This window comes from Episyrphus balteatus, chromosome 3 (genome assembly GCF_945859705.1).
Source record: "Episyrphus balteatus chromosome 3, idEpiBalt1.1, whole genome shotgun sequence".
Taxonomy (NCBI): Eukaryota; Metazoa; Arthropoda; class Insecta; order Diptera; family Syrphidae; genus Episyrphus; species Episyrphus balteatus.
In genome coordinates this window covers 12,966,698-12,990,508 of record NC_079136.1, presented here as the reverse complement: position 1 = coordinate 12,990,508, position 23,811 = coordinate 12,966,698, and the positions used below count along the sequence as shown (strand labels likewise).

Genomic DNA, 23,811 nt, shown 5'->3' with positions numbered 1-23,811 from the left:
ACTTAAGTTGAAAGACTTTTGTATTCTTTATTAGGATGCATATAATAGCTTTAAAATTTTTTACTTACTGCTGTTAAATAAATCTAAGAACTGTTCGTTGTCTTAAGGCCAATTATTTCATCCTTGGATAAAGATGTGAATCCGATTATCTTCCATCTCTTCTTTAGCTTATTTTTAAAGATGGAGACCACTCACAAAAAAAAATGACTATCAATAACTTGAAATGATCATATTAATATTCAAATTTTTTAAACAAAACAAAAAAGGCGTATAACAAGCAATTATATAAAAATAAAACTACTTGGCTCAAATGATGCCTTATAACTTCAAAACATTCAATTTTTTTATCTCATAATAAATCTAGAAAAATCTTGTCTATTAATGTTTATGACAACATTCCTGTTCAAGATAACAACTTCCAATAAAAGTTGTCTCTCAAAAAAAAAAAATATGTGTCTTATAATGCTCATCCATTTCACTCAATTCACCCAAGGACATGACCCATCAAACCGGTGAGTGGATACAATAAAATTTATTTCTATTTTTTTTTTTCTTGCTGTTTGTTTGTTTTATCGTAGCAGCAAGATTATGGCTTTTTTATAACAAATTTTGTCAACAAAATGGAACATAAGACATAACTTTTTAGTGTCACAACTACCGAGAGCGAGGTGCAGGTAGTTTCAAAAAGTACAACCTCCTCTTAAAAAATAAATAAAATAGCAAAAAAAAAAAAAACTATGTACGAGAGTATAACTTGAACATAAAAATGCAAAAATGGTTGTAGTTATGGGTCTTATCTGGAGCATCCTGATGTCATGTTTGTATGTTAGAATAATTGCATACATTTTGACGATCTGATGTTGGGGAGATAAAACCGAATGACAACATCACGATGAGTGAATATTTAAGTATGTTATGGCATTTTGGGATTGAAAGAGGTAGTTATTCTGGAAAAGTTTTCTATTTTTATACACAAAAGTGAATGAAATACATATAATGTGTAAGTTGCTAGCACTGCTAAGTGGTTGCACTAAAGAGGAAGTTTTGTTGATTATAGACTTAAATTTTAAAAAGCTGATTCCCAAAACTATTTAGTAATTGAATACATGGTAACATTTTATTAAATCCAAGTTGGTATTTTAGTAGAAGTTGTTGAATTTTGAATTAAAAAAAAAACTTATTCCTTCTCTTACCAGGACTTACAATGACCACAAAGACCTCAAAAATGGCACCAACCTCATAGCCAAGCTCCCCATTACAAAAATTGCCCAAACATTCAGAGTAAATAATTGAAAAAGAGCCTGTTAAATTTTCAAGACGCAAAATTTAATATAAATAAATTGCACGACTGGGGTCGCACGTACTTGCTCTTATGGTAAAAGAATGTTAAAGCTTTTCATTGAACAAAATAAGGGAAAATTTAAAATTTGATATTTGCACGGAATTTCATAAGTGGTGCAAAAAAAAAATAATGATTAAATACCGCTTTAAATGATCTCTTACAAAAAACTAAGTATGCCATTTTATTACTTGTATAAAAAGATATTTTTAGAAAAAAAATTTCGAAAATCGTTGGAGCCGTTTTTTTTAACATTTTTCAAAAAGAAGTTGTTATGCCATTTTGAAGAAATAATTAATTTACATATAAAAAGTAAATTTCAAAATTTTTCATTGATCCGTTTTCAAAAAAAAATTTTAAATATTTTAAATGGGTTTTTTGAAAATTTTCTAAAATTTTAATATTACCTTTACTTAAACACTCTTGTATAAAAATTTTCATTTTAATCAGGTTAATGTTGTACAAGATATTCAAAAACGAAAAAAACCGTTCTATGACAGGTACCGTTAAACATATTTTTTTTATTTCAAAAGTTGGCTCTTATATGTAGTACCTACTACACACAAAAATTTTAATCAAAATCATTAGAGCCGTTTTTGAAAAAAATTAACTAAAATAACAAAATTGTTATCTCGAGTTTCATTTTTTTTACGAATCCTAAACTTGCCCTATAGTACCTATATCGCAAGTAAAAAAATTGCATGGACAAAATTTAAGGTCTTCTTATTTTCTGTTATTAAGGTGTTGTTGAAATGGAGCTTATTGCACAAAATGGAGCCTAAAATGTATCTAAAATTTAGATTTAAATGAACTTTGCTCAACTCTATCCAGCCAAAAACCAAAATCTCTTCAAAAAATGGGTTACATTCGAGGAAGCAATCATTCCCTGCTGCAAGGAAAGAAATTAGGGGCCGTGGAGTCAAAAAGTCAACTTGCAAAACTTGAATTCAATTTATCTGCTGGTGAGTTGAAATTTATTTATCTTGTATTAAAATAAAAACAAGTTTTATCTTAAACAAAATTTTAAATTTTTAATTTCTCATTTAAAAACAAATTAAAAATGTAAATAAATAATTTTAACGCTTTACCTGAATTTTAAAGATTCATTTGGTAACTGTTGGAAAACGAAATGATAATCATGTTTTTTTAACATGTTCACAAGCTGAATTTGACAACGGTTTTGTTTTAAATTAACACGGATACTAATGTCAACTCAACAGGATCATTGTGGAACTTTTCAAAGTTTTCATCAGTATTTAACGTGATCATACCAGTAATCACCGTTACTTTAACATTGAATAATGTTTTTGGAAAAAATAAAAACCTTGTAAAAATCATTTATCATGTAAACACTTTAACCTGGCCAATCTGTTAGAAAAATAATAACATGGCAAAATGTAAGATTCATATTGATATGCAGTATGAATTCCATGAAAAGTTCTCCAATCTCCATTTTTTAAAAAACTTCTGCATGAATGAACATAAGATCCGAAGTTGCATAAACTAGCAATATTCATATTCAACATCTTTACCTCAGACCAACTCCACTCTGAGAACGCGGAAGACCTCAATTTTCTGATTGTTATTTTTTAAAATTTTGTACCAATTTTAAATGTTTTTTCCTTCAAGGATTTGCAATTTAATTTTGATTTACGCTACTATATCGTAAACCAAGAAAATCTTATTCACACGTCTCTGAACACATTAATCAAACCAAAGTTTCATCATCTCCTTTAATAAATTAAACAGCTAAAATCACTTGATTGAGGTCTCCAGAATTTGTTTAAGTTCTCATATCTCACAATTTGCTTTTTTGTACTGAAAATAATTTAATGAATCAACATAAACACACATTATCAAGAAGTTCTCATGATTCAATTTTCACATTTACAATGATATTATTTTATGCACAAAAACCCTTTTATCGCGATAAAGGATGTGTGATCCTTGTCAAATTCGTATAAACGGTGTGTGACGTGTGTCATAAATCTTTGTATCTTCAAGCAAGAGTGACAGTGTTATTATTGAATATTATACAGTTAACCAACCGAAACCTACCTCTTAAGCTTATTAAATACATACAATCTACCTTTACTGAATACCGAATATACAAAAGGACCCAGGACTTAATTGTTGGCCCTTTATATGAGAGATATAGGGAGAAAGACAATCTTTGGTGTCAAACCGTTAAGGAATCATCTTATTACTATTATTTGTAGGTGTCACGTTTGTTTATGCAGAAATTATTTAAATTATGCGGTGATATAAGATTCGGTAATAGATCCAAAGGGGATCATATAAATCTAAAATCTACATAATTAGGAAATAATAATTAAACTAATCCTTAGAGTGATATAGTTAGATTGCTGCCAGCTTGCTACCAATTCAAATTAAATTTCCAGGAAGGACATACAAATTTCTGGTGAACTTCAGTAAATGTGTTTGTCTAGGAATTTGTGTTATTACCAAATTTGGCTAAATACTGTCGAACCAGATGCAATTCAAAACTAGAACACTGTAATGTTTATCCATTGGATTTATATTGTTTTGGTTGCATTAAGTTTAGATATTATAATTGAGGGATTAATATTTCGAAATAGTTAAGTGAAGGCTGTTTAAACATCTGGGATGTTTTCTTCTTGCATTACATTCTTAAACATAAAAATACAAAATGTAATGCTGGCCCAATGCAACCTTATCAAAAATTTTGGTATGTTTACGAATTTGCGTTGTATCTTGCTACAAAAAAAAAATATATTTTTGTTAACACTTAATATTGTAAGCCAATCATATTATCTTTTAAACTGGCTAATTAGCAACTAAATATTTTAATTATTCTAGTTCGCATAAAAAACAAAAAGTTTTAACATTTTTTTTTAATTTATTATTAATTTATTTACTATTGCAAACTATGAATGAAGAAAACAAAAACTGACACAATTCATTGGATTTTGGTACAAATTTAAAAAAAAATTTTAGATAATACAGAAAAATGAATTTATTAAATTAATAAGATTTTTTTGAATATATCATAATAATGTGTACAATATATCATGAATCATTAATCATGAATCATGAATCGTGAAACGTGAATCATGAATTGTGAATCATGAAATGATTCATGCAATTAAGAAATTATGTTCACAATGTCTCGTATCGACACTCGTCTTGAGCGTCATTGCTGAAGCACAGGACAGAATCACGTTGACGGATTGGTTTATTATAATTATCAACCATGACACCATGTTCATTGTAATTTATGTGTCGCATACAGAAACCGATTGGCCGCAAACGCAAGTCTCCGGTTGCCGTCAATGGCGGGTGCAAGACAAGTAATTCCCAATTTATCTTACGATTGGGTTTAGCCTTCAAAAATTCACTCATGACCCTCTCTTCGCCCCACCAAATGGAATAAGAACCTTCGGCCTGTGTGTTGAGTCGTGTGGTCTGTGGAGCAAAATTGAAGGTATCATCGTTAGTTCCGCCCAAGGAATAAGCCAACAAATGACCAACTTGGTCGGCATTTGGGTCGCGATTTCCTCGACTAGAATGAAAAAAAAACATATTGGTGTGAAAACATGCGAAAGCACTCTTTTCTAAATACAAATATCACCCATGTATGAAACCAACGAGATCCAAATAATCTTGTATATGTTTGGGAATAGCGATACGTCGACGGCCGGCATGAGAGCTTTTTATAGTTGCTTTCATATACTTGGTAACGTAAAGTGGTTGTTTGACTCTATCAATATCTTTTCGTTCAATTATTTCTTCGAAAGGAAAATAAACGTCATTGTACGGTCTCATATCCCTGTTAGAACAGTACGGTTGATTGGGTTGATTGATGGCGGCGGCACGCAATTCTTGAACAATACGATCGAACATGTCATGACCCTGAGGCAATTGACGCTTTGTTCGTCTGCTTCCACGCTGACAATATTGTATTGGCAATGTGTTGCTGCGTACATTATTGTGTATTAAGTTTGATTTTAAAAATTCCTTTACAAGGTTATTTCCTGCGTTATTGCCTAAGACAAGAAAAAAAAATTAATTTACACAGATTTTACTTGTATTGTATCCTACCACGTTTTCTCCTTGCTTGGGTATCAGTCAAATTAACTTGTTCTGCAGCGATAAAGTGCAAAACAGCCAGCACAAAAATTAATGTTTTATATGGTATAACCATCTTTTATTAGCGATTCTTTAAATCATAAACTAACAAAGTCTTTCGTTTTCAAGAGTAAAAACTTATCTGAATCTTCTCTTCATGAGTGCTCAACTTATATACCCATTGTCAAAAAAAAAATGACTTCAGCAATTTTTACTTGCGATATAGGTGCTATTTATTAAGTTATGCATTCGTACAAAAAAAAAAGTTGAGATAACATTTTTCCATGATATTACGATAGTAGAGAATGCCAAAAAAAGTGGGTCCCGGAAGTCCGTCTGTCTGTCAGTCTTCTTGTCTGTCTGTATAAGGAGCTACAGCCTAAACGGATGGACCGATTGACTTCAAACTTGGTATGTAGCATTTTTGGAGACTCTCCAGAAGGGTTTTTGGAATTAATTTTGTTTGACCAAAAATAACGGTACTTGCCAGAGTTACCGATTTTAGTAAAGTTGAAATTGTTCAAAAACAGCTTCAACGATTTTGTTTAAAAAATTCAAATGTAAATTTTAATACAAGGTCTATCTTCTAATAACATTTTTTTTTTTTGAAAATCATTATTAACCGTTTTTTTTTTTCAAATTCGATAGTCTCCTAAGCAGCTTTTTCGATTTCAACAAAACTTTTTGTGAAGAAGCACTTATATATCTCAAAAATAAGCCAAAAATAAAATTTCGAAGAAAATAATTTTGAAATTTTTTTTTTTGAAAAATCAAATTTTCGAAAACGGGACATTGTATTTCTTTGAAATTTTGTTTTTAGATGTTGATTAGTGATTTCTACAAAATGGCATACCAATTTTATTAAAAAAAACTTTTTTCCAAAAAATTATTTATTTAGGTATAAAAAATTAGTTTTTTTTAAAAACTGCTAAAACGATTTTGAAAATTTTTTTTTCTAAAAATGCATCTTAATATATCAATCAAAACTGCATACTTGTTTTGGAGGGCAATTTGATTTCAGATTTTGTTTCATTTTTTTTTTTAACGAATTTTATGTTTTTTTTTATTTTATTTTTTTTTTGTACCTGACATTTCCCGAATTTATATATAAAAAGTCTTAAAAATTTAAGCAATTTGAACTCTAAGATCGTTTTATCTTCATAATATACTTTATAGGACAACTAATTATGATCATTGTGACAACAACTCTGACTGTATTATACCCTTGTCTATGTTCAAAGCTGTGCTATACATAAGGGTGGTCCTTAACACAAAATTAATGAAGACATCCGAAACCTGTAATTTTTTTCACATTTTTATTTATATCGCTTACTCGCTCTGTATCGAAGTGAAATTCTTGTAGACTTGTACATTAGGGCGTTCGTTATTTTGGTTTTTTTCGAAAATCAAGTTCCTAAGTGGAAAAACTGTTTCTAAATAATAAAAAAAAAATCCCCTAATTTTTTCAGATTTTTATTTTGACGCTAGATGGCGCCCCATGAAATTGATGGCTTTAACCGTTTAGAAGATGTTCGTATCCAAACCAATGCTCACTGATTTCAATAGTTTTCTTATGACCCGTATGCATTGCGATTTGGATACGAATATCTTCTAAACGGTTAAAGCAATCAATTTCATTCCAAGGAATTTTTTGTAGAACGTTTAAGCCCCTACAAGAATATATCTTGCTAATTTGAAAATAATGAAGTTTCAGTGAATTAGAAATTTTTTAAAAATATAAAATGTTTTTATATTTTTTTTTAACTTTGACCTCGAATATCTTAAGAATGGTTAGATTAATGAAAAAAGTTAACAACACCTTTTTTGTGGAGCAATCAATTTCCAACAAGAATATGTCTTGCGCGTTTGATCATTATAATTTTTCAATTTGTTACAAAATTAAGAACAAAAAACGAATTTTTAAAGATTTTCTCGATTTTTGGACCTCAAATATCTATTCAACGGTTAGATAAACGAAAAAAGTGTATAAGGCCTTTTTTGTAGAGCGTTCAATTTCCTACAAGAATATGAAAAGAAATTTGCTAAAAAGTCAATTAATAAAAAAATTATTTTTTTTTTGTAGAAGCTTGATGTAAAAATGGAAAATTGCAAAGCGGAGGACCTTCCCATTAATATAAAGAGCTCATATTTGGTGTGTATATTCTAGAGGGGTCTAGCAATCGATTTTTCGGAGTACCAAATCAAAAAAAAAATTTTCGATTTTTTTGACCCACCCTAATATATAAACTCATTTTATGAACTTTTCAAGTTTTTATTCTTTTTTTACTTTGAAAATTAACTAATTACAGAGTCGAAAATTAAAAATAAATACAAGAAATGGCGGAACGAAGTCCGCCGGGTCAGCTAGTATAATATAATTAAATCTAGTTTCCAGGAACTGTAGCGTTTTGTGCAGTTAAAAATTGAATCCTTTCACATGCAATTAAAAAAATTATGTTCACAATTCATCATATCGACACTCGTCTTGAGGATCATTGCCAAAGCACATGACAGAATCACGTTGACTGATTGCCTGATTTTTATTATTAACCATGACACCATGTTCATTGTAATTTATATGTCTCATACAGAAACCGATTGGTCGCAAACGCCACTCTTCGGTTGCCGTTAATGGTGGATGTAAAATAAGTAATTCCCAATCTATACGACGATTGGGTTTTGCCTTCAAAAAGTCACTCATTGCCTTCTCTTCGCCCCACCAAATGGAATAAGAGGCTGGGGTCTGAGTGTTGAGTCGTGCGGTCTGTGGAGCAAAATTGAATGTATCATCATTAGTTCCGCCCAAGGAATAAGCCAACAAATGACCAGCTTGGTCGGCGTTAGGGTCGCGATCTCCTCGACTAGAATGAAGAAAAATATAAGTATTTGTGTGTAAAGCACTCTTTTTTAAATACAAATATTACCCATGTTTGAAACCAACAAGATCCAAATAATGTTGTATGTCTGCTGGAATAGAAGGACGAGGACGACCAGTATGAGAGCTTCTTATAGTTGCTTTCATATACTTGGTAACGTAAAGTTCTCCTCCGTGTCTATTGGTGGTGTCTTTTCTCTCAATTATTTCTTCGAAAGGAAAATTAACGTTGTTGTACGGTCTCATATGCCTGTAAAAACAGTATGGTTGATTGGGTTGATTTGTGGCGGCGGCACGCAATTCTTGAACTATACGATCGAACATGTCATGACCCTGAAGCAATTGACGTTTTGTTCGTCTACTTCACCGCTGACAGTATTGTACTGGCGATGTGTTACTGCGTGCGTTATTTCGTACTATATTTGCTTTCAAAAATTCTTTGTTATCGACATTTTGTGTCACTGCTGCATGGTTATTTCCCGCGTTATTGCCTAAGACACAAAAAAATAATAATATGGGCAGTTTTTACTTGTATCGTATCTTACCATGACTTCTACTAGTCAAACGACCTTGTTGTGCAGCGATGAAGTGCAAAACAGTCAGAAAAACAATCAATGTTTTATATGGTATAACCATCTTTTATTAGCGATTCTTTAAATCATAAACTAACGACGACTTTCGTTTTCAAGAGTAAAAACTAATCTGGCTTTTTTCAGCATGAGTGCTCTCGTATATGTACCAATCGGTTGCCTGTGCGGTTATCAGTTAATAGTTGACCGCTTTCATCAGTTGATTTATTTACAACCATCGTTGTTTCTTCTATCAATAATACAACTAATTATATTCATTGCTTTATCTTCATAATAATATTTGTAGGTAAACTAATTTTGATCAATATAAATAGAAACTTTTTGACGATATCACTGTATGTTGCCTTTGTTCGAAGTTCAAATATTATTATTATATTATGTGTTTACTGTCGTGTTTTGGTACCAAAAAATTTCCTTTAGCAAATGATTCAAATTTTTTATATGGAACTAAAACTTCTTCTCTGGGACAAAAAACTTGCCATGATAATATAGCATTTTTGGTTCCCACGGTTAAAAATTCTGTCGTAGTTCTTAATACAACCTTTGGAATTAGGCCTTTTACAAAAAAAAAATTATTAGTTTTTAATATTGCGATTTTATTTCACGGTTTTTTAATAATATTTTTTACTTGCGATATAGGTACTATAATATATCAAGTTATGCATTCGTACAAAAAAAAAAGTTGAGATAACATTTTTCCATGATATTACGATGATAGAGAATGCCAAAAAAAATGGGTCCCGGAAGTCCGTCTGTCTGTCAGTTTTCCTGTCTGTCTGTATAAGAAGTCTGTATAAGAAGTCTGGACCGATTGACTTCAAACTTGGTATGTAGCATTTTTTTGGAGGCTCTCCAGAGGGGTTTTTAGAATTAATTTTTTTGGTCCAAAAATAACGGTAGGTACCTGTCATACAAAAATTTCGGAAAAGTTTAATTTCACGAAAACGGCTCCAACGATTTTGTTAAAAAAAAATTAAATGTTAGTTTTTAAACGAGGTCTATCTTTTGAAGAAGAAAAATTTTTTGAAAATCATTATTAACGGTACCTGCCATAGGACCGCTTTTTTCAAATCTGATTTTCTGCAAAACTGCTTATTGTATTTCAACGAAATTTTTATACAAAAGCATTTATATATTTTAAATATAAACCAAAAATAAAATTTTGAAAAAAAAATATTTTTTGGATTTTTAAAAAAATTTTGAAATTTTTTTTTTGAAAAATCAAATTTTCGAAAACGGGACAGTGAATTTTTTAGAAATTTTGTTTTTAGATGTTGATTAGTGATTTTGGCATACCAATTTTATTTTAAAACTTTTTTTCAAAAAACTATTTAAAAAAAATTAGTTTTTTTAAAAAACGGCTGTAACGATTTTGAAAATTTTTTTTCTAAAAATGCACCTTAATATATCAAATAAAACTGCCTACTTGTTTTGTGGGGCGATTTGATTTCAGATATTGTTTTATTTTTTTGAAAAATGAATTTAATTTTTTTTTTTTATATACCTACATTTCCCAAGTTTCTATATAGAAAGTCTTAAAAACTTAAGCACTTGAACTCTAAGATCAAGTTCGTGCGACCCAGTCGTGCATTTTATTTTTATTTATTTCAAATACAAAACATTAAAATGTAATCAAAAGTACCTATTGAAATGTAAGAAAATTTGAATTAAAAACTAATTCCTTTGTACCTAAATTATAACCTTTTATCTGATTAAGAATTGAAATTAAATACTCTTCTTCATTTTTTTTAGTACTTACAAGAAAATCAAATTTTAATCAAACTGTATTAAAAGGGTTGGGGTCAAAATTCTGCCGGGGTCAAAATTCTTTTGTCAAAATTCTGCTTTCAAAATTCTGTTTTTCAAAATTGTGCTTTTCAAAATTCTGCTTTTCATAATTCTGTTTTTCAAAACTCTGCAAAATTCTGTAAAATCATCTTCTTGAAAAATTATCTGCTTATTTGATTACTTACCTAAATAATTTGTCATTCTTTGAATGCATATATATTTTTGTTTTATAAATGAATAAATTTGAAAATATTAAGAAAAGGTTTTTAATACTAAACATTTCCGAAAATAATTTAAAATTTTTTAATTTGTCAAATAAAGATGAATATTCAAAAATTTTAATAAAAAAAGGAATATCTTGTATCAAACAACATCGGTTCCAATAAGTTATAGATTTTATTTGAAAGGAAATCAGTCTATGCATTTTAAAAAATATTTGCGACACTTAAACAAAAAAAATTTAGGAAAGTACCAATGTTGAATTACATTGATGAGGTGTATTTTTCTTTAGTCAGCGCATATGCTATAAAAAAAATTGGAATAATTTTTTTCTTCAATTATAATACTGGCAGAATTTTGAAAAGCAGAATAGAAAAAAAGCAGGATTTTGCAAATCAGAATTTTCGTTCAAAAAGCAGAATTTCGAAGCCAGAATTTTGACCCGATCCCGTATTAAAAACGTAAACGAATATGGAAGCCATTTTAAAGAAAAAATCATTTTTGTTGTGCCTGGATTTAGGGTTATCGCTATCTGAAAAAGGACCTATATATATATAAAAAAAAAAAAAGAAAAATGAATTTGATAACCTTTTTTTCTGATAAAAAATAAAAAATCTGAATTCGCACTAGTTTGTGAAAAAAATAAAAGAGATACAAATATTACCATTATTATATTTGAATAATCACTTTCAAAAATATTTTGTTTCATTTTAAAAAAATAATAAAAAAATAAAAAGAAAGAAATATCATTATAATAAACTGAAAGTTTGATTTTTAGTGGAAAAATAACACTGATCAACAAAATTTGACTTTTTTTTTGCCACAAGAACCAAAATATACTTTTCTAGTATTTTTTGGGGTTCTGAATCCGAATCTGAAGTCAAAAAAATTTGATTGGCCTCCGTTTTTGAAATATTACCGTTATAAAATGCTAAAAAACGTCATTTTGGCTGTTTTCGAGGCTCTGTTTTTATGTGGGGTAATTCATTACAAACAAATTTGTAACGGTTATTTAAGAACTGATATTCTACTTTCAAAAACTGTTTAAATTTTCCCGATGTCTCTTTTATTGCTCGAGATATCTTAAGTTTCAGTTAATAAGCCAAAGAGAAACTAAACTTAATTTAAAGATTAAGTCACTGGTCAGAGAATTTTTGCCACAAGAACCAAAATATACTTTTCTGAAGGTTTTTGGGTTGCAGAGCTCGAATCCGCAATCAGAAAAATTCTATTAGCCTCCGTTCTTGAAATATAACCGTTATAAAAAAACCTTTATTTTGCATTTTATAACGGTAATATTTTAAGAACTAAGGGTAATCAAATTTTTCTGATTGCGGATTCGAGCTCAACAACCCAAAAACCTTCAGAAAAGTATATTTTGGTTCTTGTGGCAAAAAAAGTTTATTTTGGTTGGCCAGGGTTGTTTCTGATTCAAAGACCGCTATTTAAATTTTAAATATCTCGGGCAGTAAAGGAGATATCGGAAAGATTTAAACATTTTTTGAAAGAATAAAATCAGTTCTTATAGTAACCGTTACAAATTTATTCATAATGTATTACTCCACATAAAAACATAACCTCGAAAGCAGCCAAAATGACGTTTTTTGACATTTTCTAACGGTAATATTTAAAAAACGGAGGCCAACAACAATTTTCTGACTTCAGATTCGAGTTCAGCACATCAAAAACTACTAGAAAAGTATATTTTAGTTGCTGTGGCAAAAACCTTGTTGACCAGTGTAATTGAATTTTGTATAAGACTCAAAAATGTATAAAATAAAAGTACCTATTAAATTTAAATAAAATTTTAGTGTTGCCTCACATGTAACCCAAATTTTCGTAGAATCTAATCAAAAATTTTTAACCGTGTGGGTTTTCCTTTATGCAGCCGGGGTTCATCGACAAGTAAAAAAGAATTTTCTTTTTATCGTAAAACCTAATTTTTTTTTCTTTTTTTTTTCAAATTAAAAACATTTTTTTATTAAAATTTCGGAAAATTCTGAACTAAGTGAGGTTTATTTGTATAGAAACTCAAAGTGTTTTGGAGCTCGATACAATCATTCTCTTTTTTCAAAAATAATTAGGTATAGCTATAGAAAAAAAAAGCTGGTGGCAGATAACCATAGGGGACCCTTGTAATAGTGTTTATTTGCTAGCAGCACTTCGTACTGTTTTTATTTTTGTTTGAGCTCCTGAAATGAAAAATTACAATAGTTTTCCCGGTATTAAAATATGTATATCCGTTTGTCTTACACTATAAATGCTACAGGGTCTTAATCAACTGTGCGGCTAGCCAACAACGAAGTAAGCGAAAAGGCGAAATGGCTGTTTTCTAATCGATAGATAATTTTATTGTAAGGTATTAAAAATATTATAAAAAAATTAAAAACTAAGTTATGAAGGGTATTTTAAAATGAAAACATAACACATGTATAACTTACCACATTCATAACTTAGTTTTGAATTTTTGGAAAATTGGTTATTATAGGTAGGGAAATTTTTTTGACAATTTTAAAGATGCAATTGAAAAATTAATTTTTTTCATTAAGCTTGATTTTAGGCTTGATTTTAATGTTTGAGATATTAGTAAAATTTTTTAAGGTTTCACTTCTACCACTTGTGAATTTTGCAAAGACACTTTTTTTTTGTTGATGTAAAATTAGATTTTCATTGAATCATCCAAAAAATGTTATAAGATTTACAATGTTTTATCATTATGCTTTGCCTTCAAAAAATTTTAATTCACAATAAAATTTAATTTAAATACAAGTTCCAAATCTCAAGTACTAACTATAACCCTTTAAAGAATTTTTTTTTTAAATTCATCCATTAAATATAAATACATAACTGCAGTTAGTCCAGCAAACAAAAAGAACTTGATCAATTGAGTTCCACTTAAATATACAATAGAGCACTAGAAACTATATTGATGGTAGCTTAAATATTAAAGGAAGCCCTTTTTTGAATTGTTCCTTTAAAACATTGGCAGACAAATTGCCTGAATTCTACTACTAGCAAAAAGCAACTGCAATATTTTTCCTACTGCCTGATGGTTTGTGTCCATAAAATTGGTTCAACATCCAACAACGATTGAGGAAAGCCCTTAGAACTTTTCAATTTTTTTTTCAGTATCTCGGACAATAATGGCAGGCGAAACTTTTCATATACATATCCTATATCTCAGTGATGTGGTTTAGCATTTTGAACTGATGAATTTAAAATAGCTGTGGAAATTTTAGAGTATACCATTTCAATCAAACTTGTTCCCTTTTTTTCTATTTTAGGAAAAAATGAAAAGTTTATTTCAGATGAAATAGAAACGATTAAATAATTAATTTTAGCTGCTGCTAAATTCCATGAATTGTAGCGTTTTGTAGTCAAAACTGATGGTTCTTTTTTTTTTCTTTTTTTTGTACATGAAATTTGAAAATAAAAATTGCATTTCTAACTAATTTTATTTGTGACTTTTAATAAATATTAATCCGGAATTGGTTAAAAATCCTAAATAAATCCTCAAGAGTCATCCACGCGGAAGTAAGCGGATTATTATTTGAAATTCTATTGAAAAGTAATCTATATTTAATTGGCCGAATAAATCGTGGTAATCGGTAAAAATTTAAGATTTTAAATAGTTTCTGAGTAAATATGAATAATTCAACGTTAATTAGCTTTAAAATGAAAGGATACATATAAATAAACTCACTAGAATAAGCTATTGTCAGCTATTGTTGGGAAGTTGTAGAAATCCTAGGTACTTTTATGAATACGGAAAGAGTTAATTTCCAAATTTGAGTAACTTAACTCATAATTCCTAGTATAAAAATGAAAAAAAAAAAATTGGAAACACTGTATATTCCGATATTGAATACATTCATCCAGAAGAACGCCTTGACTATAAACTTAACTCACAGAGAACGCACTTAGTTACTTCTTCCCAAAAAAAAAAATTTATGAAAGTCTAAAAACCTAATTCCTAACTGTGGCTCTTGGTTTTCTGCGTTTTGAAAGTCATTTTTTTTTTTTTTTTTTTTAGTTAAAATTTTCAAAAATAGCTTAATTGAGTATGTTCAAAAAGAACAAAGGTACAAGAACAAAGAGCAAAAGTAAACGATGTCCTTTCCATCCTCGAAGCTATGGCTGTATATGGCGACATTTTGTTTAATACGTCGGTGTTGAGGGTCTGTTCATTATTTGAAGGATCTGTTCATTATGAATTATTTTGTGTTAAAAGACATAAAAATTTTCATTATTTCAAAAGCTGTTAATTTTTTGTTCAGTATTTAAAATTTTGTTGATACAAAAAAGAATTTTTGGAACAAAATGATAATGCGAAGATTCTGAATGTGCAAAAATCGTATTGTAATCTACATTATGAAATAGATAAACGATTTGAATCCTTGTGACTATGAGGCTTTCGACGAATATTTGAGCATTAAAAACTGTTTTTTTTTTTGTGAAAATTGTGCTATGGAAAAAGGTCAGAAGACAATAACAGATACCTTATTGGACGGGAAGTTTCAAACAAAAATTTCAATACATAACAAAATGTCTAATTTGACTTGGATTTTTGGTAAAAAATTTTTATTTGAGTAACTTTTTGAAATTAAAAAAAAACAATAGTTAGAAACTCGGTTAACTTTTTGTTTTAGTTCATTATTTAGAATTTAAAAATATGGTCACCATATCTATACAGCTAGTCTGTGAAGGTACTGTCATATGCAGCCTTGAAATCGATAAATAGGTGATGTGTATCCTGTGTTTTTTCTAAGATCTGCTGTAATGTGAATATTTGGTCGATGGCTGCACTGAAAATAATAAATTTCGTAAAATTACGAAAATCGTTTCATACACTACATTTTCGTTGGCCCAACGAAACTTTCGTTGGCTCAACGAAAATATGTAATTTTTCGTAATATGAAAACCTTCATCAATTAATGAAAACGTTTCATACACTTTTTCTCCCTTTTTAGTGCCAAAAAATCCAATTCAATGAAAAGATTCATCAATTAACGAAAAATTTCATACACATTTTAAAGAATAAAAATAAGAATTTTTTCCTTACTTTATCAAAGTTTTAATTAAGTAATGAAAAAATTCATTAACTTATGAAATTCAACATTAATTAACGAAAATCTTCATAAGCTAATGAAATTTCTTCATATGCTCATGAAATATTACATTGGCTTATGAAAAAATACATCAGTTAACGAAAAAAAAATCGTTGCCTGACAAAAAAAAAAAAAAAAAACGTAGACTTGTGTGCATTTCTGTTTTAATGAGTTAAAATTTAATCTTGTTGGATATAGTTCACATTAGGTTTTTGTTTCAAAATCTATGTAAGTTGAGCTGAATATAAAAAATATTTGCGTTTTGACAAGGTGTCTCACGATAAGTCCAAGTGAGCTCCACCGGGTCGAAACGCCAATTTTTGGTTTGGACTGTATTAAATTAATTAATTAATTTAACAAGTCCCATAAATATATACTATAATCTACTAAAAAAATAATTAATAGGTACAACGAAAAGTTTCGTTAGCTAACGAATATTTTTTCGTAATTTAATTAAAATATTCACAAAATTTACGAAAAAATTCGTTAGCTTACGAAAGTTTTAATTAAATTTTACGTTAATCGATGAAAAAATTTTGTAAAATTGTACTGATGTAAAACTTCATTAATTTTCGATCAAAAATTTTTATGAAATATTTCATTAAAATACGAAAGTTTTCGTTAATTGATGAAGTTCTTCATTAACGTATGAAAGCCATTTCGTTGAGCCAATAAAATTTTTCATCGGCTGAAAATTAATTAAATTTTCGTTGGCTCAACGAATTTTTTCGTTGTATTTACGTAAGGATTTGGTTTAGTGTGGCTTCCCTGGCTTAAAGCCGAGCTGATAAGAACCTATGAGATTGTTGACAAAGCGTTTCAGACGTTCACATAAGGCAGAGAGGATCTTCTAAGCGAGGTTTAGGAGACTAATTCATCTGTATTTTGCGGAGTTAAGAGGATCTCCTTTCTTATAATAGGGCTGATAGTGCTGAGGTTCCATTCTGCTGGCATGCTTTCTTTTGACCTTATTTTACAGATGAATTGATGCATATTCCCAACAATGATAAGCATTCAATGGTCGCCATACATCAAACAAAGCCAGAATTCCTAAAGAACTCGTTGAACTCGGTATCTTCAACATCAGACCTTTATCTTCAGTCAACGTGAATAGTACCTACATAAATAAGGCCAAAATCTATACAGTGCATATATCTGTATAGAGACGATGGTAAGTGAATCATATTATCGGACCCAACAACAATTTGTTTAGTGATTAAGATTCCTATAGAAGATGACAACCACTTTGGTGAAGTTAGATTTAGCGAGAACGAATTCTAAGCGTTTGCAAAGTACTTCAAAGACCATGTCTAACCAAATCCATCAGCGGACTTTAGATTTCTTGTTTTACAATCATCGTGCTAGGAAAATGCATGCAATTCAAACAGCAGACAAACATGAACAAACTTTGAAAACAAGGATCTTGTGCATCTTTAGTGGGAGGCAACTTTTAAATATTAAAATCTACTCCAATCTGGAAAAAGCTATCTCTTTCATCAAAATCCAATTCAAATTAACTGAAAAAAGGTTCCCTCACCAATTTACTTTTAAGAAACCAATATTTTTTTGATGCAATTTTTGTTGATAATTTCTCCTAAGTCTTAATCTTTAAAACTCAATTTTCTTCGTGTGAAACAAACTTACCCCACAGAATTTATAACAAGAAAAAAACTTATACTATATCCTTTCCCACCAGCACATTCACACAGTTCATTGAAACTTTGAGTACCTAGATAAAACTGTGATGGGGTTTTGTTAAAAGTTCTTTCAATCAACTGCATACTCCTTCTCGCTACTACATTCCATAAAAATTGATGTACCTTTAAACCTCCTATCTATATACTCGTATAGTCATTCCCTTAAGGAGTTATATCGAGGAGCTTCATATTCGATTATAAGTGCATCAAAACGGATCTCGTGCTCTGTGTAATAATCTCGGTACTATCTTTTTTTTAGTTTCTATAGGTTTGGCAGAGGAAACTATCATATACGTTGCCAGTATTTGTGTATGGAGTGCAGCACGAAAGAGAGTTTTAGCAGGTATTTTTCGAAAATAGAACACGAAGTTTCACCTTCAAATCACTTAGCAGCACCTTTCTTCGATTATTTTGAAATTGGTTGCATGTTTGCTATTTTCTTTATATACCATCAAAAACTAATTCTTTTGAGAGAAGAAAAAAAAAAGGAGATAAAAACTAATATTTGGTCTTAAATGAATTTTTAATGACTACCGTTACGTAAAGAGTCATTGAAATAGAAAATGAGTATTTTTTCTTAATCACAACTTACAATTGAGAAAGCCACTTATAAAACTTATATTGTTCTCTTTAAGAAACTCAACGATACCGCTCTAAGTTTATCAAAGCTTAAGAGCTAAATGGTGGGTAAGAAGACATGCGTTACTACTGAAAGTGAAGCGTTACACTTTTTTTTGTATTTCTCAAACGCTGTTTCCAGTCTTCAAGTTTTCGGATTTCGTTCTTAATAATGTTTTGTTAATTATATTGTTTTGAATTTCAAAGTTTGTCACAGTATTTAAATGAAATAAGTACGATTTTTTGTACTTTAGATAGCGCGCTATAAATATTGTATAATCAAATAACGTAACATCGCTTTCAAATCTTGTGTAATCTGACTTAATTGTTTTTCGATTTTTTTTTTTCTTTTTTTTTGTCTTTTAAAACGCAAATACTCAAACACACACATAAAGTTCTTATCTAAGGATATTTTCAAACGATTTTCTCATTTTTTAGCCACTATGTGATTTATTCGAGACGTGATTAATAAAACACTCATTCCAATTGATTTTTTTCAACTTTTTCATCATCAATATGTAACCCAAAGCATATAAAAGCATATCTTTTCAACTTTTGTGTGATGCCAAGTCAAGGTCATAGATCAAAAAATCCTTGCAAAAGATATAGAAGAAAAGATTTCATTCACCTTTATCCTTAATTTCAATATATGTGTATTTTATGTGATATAAAATTGTATATGCACGTGTTGCGATAAAAATGATTTGTCTACCAAGTTTCAATTCGATTTTTTTTTGTTTTTTTGTTTTGTCAACTCAACGCATGAATCTGATTGTTTTACGTGAATGTTTTTGTAACGTAATACAAAATGGTATTAACAAAAATATGAGAAGACATAATAAATTATGTCATGTGCATGTCAAATTACAAATGTCTATGTCTGTTTTGTAAATTATATTGTTTTCGCGAGTTTTTGTTTTAATTAAAAACAAAACATCCAAGAAAGTTTTGACATAATCAGTCATACATTAAGAACAGGAAAAATTGTCTTTATATGTCACAGCAGCATTACGCACTGTTGTCTTCAATAGTTCTTGGGTATGGGACTAATAAATCTATCTCCATAATGCGAAGAAAAAAAAATACTGAAATGTGTATCAAATAAAATACAAGATTTTTGGCTATAACTCTTTAGCTCTCCATTATTTTATAAACATCAATTAGGTATTTCAGAAACTATTCTTTTAGTTTCTTTTTATTGGGGTCAATTTAGAAAATAACTTAATATTTCGTTAAATATCGCACAATTCCGATATTTTTCTTAATTAAAAGGTTGGCAATCAAAGGTGCTGATGTTTAAAAAAACGCTACTCTTCACTGAGGGAAAAAACAACTTAAAATCAACAAAAACCACATTGATTCAACTATTTTGCGGAATGATTTTGCGTTGAAGACGAAAATTTTAAAATCAAAAAAGAACATGGTTAATTTAAAGTTTTTAAATCAAAGTTGAAAAAAAGCATCAATTTATAAAAAAAAAGAGGTTGTCTGTAAAGCCGATTTACGGACGATGATTTTACGTGATAACGTCGTCAGAAAACAGGTTGTGTACTTTTGTTTAAAATGAGTCAATTGAAGAGTTTACTTATTTCAAACAATCATAATTTACAAGAAAAAGCTAAAAAAAAATACATTTTTTATTTTCTCATTATATTAATTTTTTTATTTTAAAAGCTTACAAAAAAAATTATGCAATTTAAAAGCAAAGTAGGTAGGTATTTCTTCTTAAGAATAAAACAATTTTTAAATTTTTACAATGCCCAAAAAGTATAAAAATTATTTATTGAAAACAATCATTTTCATCAAAAAAAGCAAAAAAAAACATGAATTTCTATCTTCTCCCGTCATTAATTCCATTTTTTTCACTAACAATCTATACAAAATTTTATACCATCTGAAAGCTTATTGTCTTAGCTATATGTAGATATATATATCGATCAGGTCTATGAGACATCTACAAAAAGAGCTAGAATTTTTTGAACTCGATCAAATTTCATTAAAAAAAGCAAAAAAAAAACATTTATTTTTATGTTCTCAGGCTATGGAATCAATTTTTTTGTTTGACCACCTATAAAAAATATATACCATGTGAAAGTTTATTTCACCTTTCATATGACGTACCAATCTCATTTCAAAGATGCCTACAAGAGAAGTTAGAATTTTTTAAAGTCAACCATGTCGAATTTCCAGACTGATATTACGGTACTTCCCACACTGGTGGTTTTACGCAAGTTTCTTGATTTAACATTGTGTAGCTTGTAGTTAGTCTAACGTTATGTGTGATATACCAAATGAAAGGTAATTGTATTAGGATGCTCATAAAAGTTTAATGAAATTTCTATCTGCTCTTGGTCAAAAGTTATAACCTGTTGAATTCTAAAATTTTATTTTACCGTAATCTCAAAATTGTGTTTACGAAAATGATTGAAACTTCAAATACTTTATTCCTGTTTCTATTAAAGAAAAAAAGATAGAAATAAAAAACAATGAAAATCGGTTAAAAACGGTCAAAAAACCTGTTTTTTTAAAACTTGTTTCTTCCGTTATTCAGTCAAAACTCACTAAACGATTCCAAGTTTTTGCACATGTATGCATAAGACCAAAACCTACATGTCCTATAAGTTTGAGATTTTTTGATCAAAATCAAAAATTACCCAAAAATACCCCTAAAAAAAAACAAGGTGTTTTTCAAAAATTCATACTTCGAAACGCAGTGTGTTGGAAAAAAATCCGTATCAGACGCCTAATTTTTTTTCCCTCATCTTTCACCTGGCACCTTTAGAATTGTCAAAACTAATTTTCCCTACCAAAAATCATCATTTTGTCATAGCCCCAACACGTGTTTAACGTTCAAACAAAACGTTATAGCTCAGTTTCAAAATTTTTTAGAATTTTTTCTTAAATGCAATTATTCTTAAATTAATCTCATCTATCTATAGCAAAAAAAAATCAATTCTCTATGACTTCGCGTTTAGATTTTAGCCCAAATTTCATCTTTCCGTTTTACCCCTGTTTACCCTATTAAATGACGGAATTTTTAAAAATCCTTCATTCGGATTAAGCCTTAGGTTATTATCTTTCAAATAAGCTATAGAAGATTTTTTTATCTCTAAAAGTTTATTTTTAATTTTGAATTGAAATTTTTTACCGCACTGCGAAAGTGCGAGAGTGTACACAGAGAAAAATATGACCCGCTAAAAACTAACAGATTGCCATATTGTTTTACCGTTCATACATTTCATAAGGAAATCTTATTAAAATCAACGATTAATAAGGTTTTTTTAAGGAGATTTCTTATTATTTTTATAGAGAAAATCTTATTAAAATTTGACTGAAAAGTTGATTTTTTTTGCAAGTTAGCACTAGAACAAAAATCGCGATCAATATTTTCATGGCAGGTTGGTTCAGGTGGTAAGGTGTGCGACTTATGATTTGAAGTCTCCAGTTCGATTCCCAGCCTGGTCATCGTTTTTTTTATTTTTTTGCAGATTATAAAACAATAAGGAAAACCCGATTGTTTTAATAAGGTTTCCTTCTTGGATGAAAACCATAGAGAAATCTTATTGTTTTTGTTCTATTTTATGTGGTCTATTTTTCTCTGTGTAACGTTAGAAAATTTCGTCACTTTTTTGTGGTGGCTGCCATGGTTCATCGATTTATAAGACGTTATCACGTCAAAAAAAGAAAAAATTGGCAGCCGCTGGGGATCGAACCTACAACTCTTGGGTCACTAGGCGAATGTGTTACCACTGTGCTATCTCACTGTTTTAAATAATGGTGATAAAATGCTACAAAAGCTGAAGTTCGACAAAAATAAAAAATTTCTTAAGTTGTTAAGATATTTGCGGACATGAGATTTTTTTAGATTTTTGACATAAGATATAGAATATCCAAACAAAGATAGAAACAAAAAAAATAGACTATTAGCACTCATTCCAAGAATGTACCAGGATGTTTTTTAGTGCATATCCACAAAATTTCCCCTTTTTTTCATTTTTTCAAATGAAAAAAATTTTTCATATGAATGTTTTTTTCATTGCATTTTTTTTTATTCCTAATAATAATGGATATGAAAACCTTCATGCAAAATTTGGTTCCTCTACCATAACTTTAAAGGGTTTTTCGGTAGTAAGTTTGCAACTGTTATAATAATATGGGTTGACAAATTAAAAACTGGTATAACTTTTTCAGAGACGTCAGATTGTCTTGATTTTAGATTTTCTGGCATCAGCATTAAAAAATACCTCGAAGACATGTATCATATGTGTATATAATACCATTGTCTATTATTGCTAATTTTGAAAATCTCCTTTCCCGCTTTGACCTTGAAAATCGCGACTCGCGGACATTAGATTTTTCTAGACTTTTGAGGTATGTTATAGAATTCCAAAACTAAGATATTGAGCAAAAAAAATTTCTATTAGCATTCATTCCGAGGTGAAACCCTTATTTGACTGGATTATTATTATTTACTAAAACTATAAACATCACAGCACTATGTGATGTGGAAAACTTGCTGTAAATAAGAGAAGTTCGGAGTTTGAGAAAATCATGTCCAAAAGCACACTCCGTAAAATCCTTAGTTAGGCTATTTTGAAAGAGCTTATTAATGATTGATTCAATGATTACACTGGTTAACAAAATTAAACTTTTTTTGTTGCCAAAACAAAAATATACTTTTATGAAGGTTTTCGGTGTGCTGAACTCGAATCCGAAATCAAAAAAAAATAATCAGCACCTGTTTTTGAAATATTACCGTTAGAAAATGCAGTACTTCGGACCTTATTCTTTTATATAAGGAAAATTGTTTGAGCATATTTAGTAACGGTTTTTAAAAGAACTATTTTCGACCTTTTTAAATCTGTTTAAATCTTTCCGATATCTTTTTTACTGCCCGAGTTGTTTGCTATTTTTATAAATTTTATAACGTCATTATCTCCTTATGATGTATGAAGCCAAACCCACTTACTTCATTTTAAGATATCTCGGGTAATACATAAGATATTGAAAAGATTTAAACAGGTATCGAAAGATGGAAAACTTATAGAAACCGTTACTAAATATGCTCAAACGATTTTCCTTATACAAAAGAATAAGGTCTGAAGAACTCAAAAAAACATTTTTTTGCATTTTCTAACGGTAATATCTCAAAAACGGGAGCTGACTTCGGACTCGAGTTCAGCACACCGAAAACCTTTAGAAAAGTATATTTTTGTTTCGGCAACAAAACCCTTGTAAACCAGTGTTATCGACATAAACTTCAAAAAGGATTTACATTACTCTTTTCATTTCGACTTGATAATAGCCCTGTTCCATTGGAGGTGGTAGTTTACTACTAGTAGATGTTTGATTAATCTAGTACTATCATCTACTCATGCTCTTCTTCCCGAGTAGATACGATTTGTATTGAATTCGTTGAAAGTGCGTTCCATTGAAAATCGGTAGTAAACTACTAGTAGTACTTTGC

At 29.4% G+C, this 23,811-nt stretch overlaps 2 protein-coding genes across 2 annotated transcripts; both read right to left on the bottom strand.

Moving 5' to 3' along the window:
* Positions 1-4,404: 4,404 nt before the first annotated feature.
* Positions 4,405-5,605, bottom strand: LOC129916326 (uncharacterized). The gene is made up of 3 exons (XM_055996190.1): positions 5,423-5,605; positions 4,953-5,367; positions 4,405-4,883 (listed from the first exon to the last, which is right to left on the bottom strand). The coding sequence occupies exons 1-3, from the start codon at positions 5,523-5,525 to the stop codon at positions 4,481-4,483; spliced, it is 921 nt and encodes a 306-aa protein (XP_055852165.1). The 5' UTR covers positions 5,526-5,605; the 3' UTR covers positions 4,405-4,480.
* Positions 5,606-7,846: 2,241 nt separating this feature from the next.
* LOC129916328 (uncharacterized) lies at positions 7,847-8,682 on the bottom strand. The gene is made up of 2 exons (XM_055996192.1): positions 8,374-8,682; positions 7,847-8,310 (listed from the first exon to the last, which is right to left on the bottom strand). The coding sequence occupies exons 1-2, from the start codon at positions 8,646-8,648 to the stop codon at positions 7,908-7,910; spliced, it is 678 nt and encodes a 225-aa protein (XP_055852167.1). The 5' UTR covers positions 8,649-8,682; the 3' UTR covers positions 7,847-7,907.
* Positions 8,683-23,811: the final 15,129 nt, after the last annotated feature.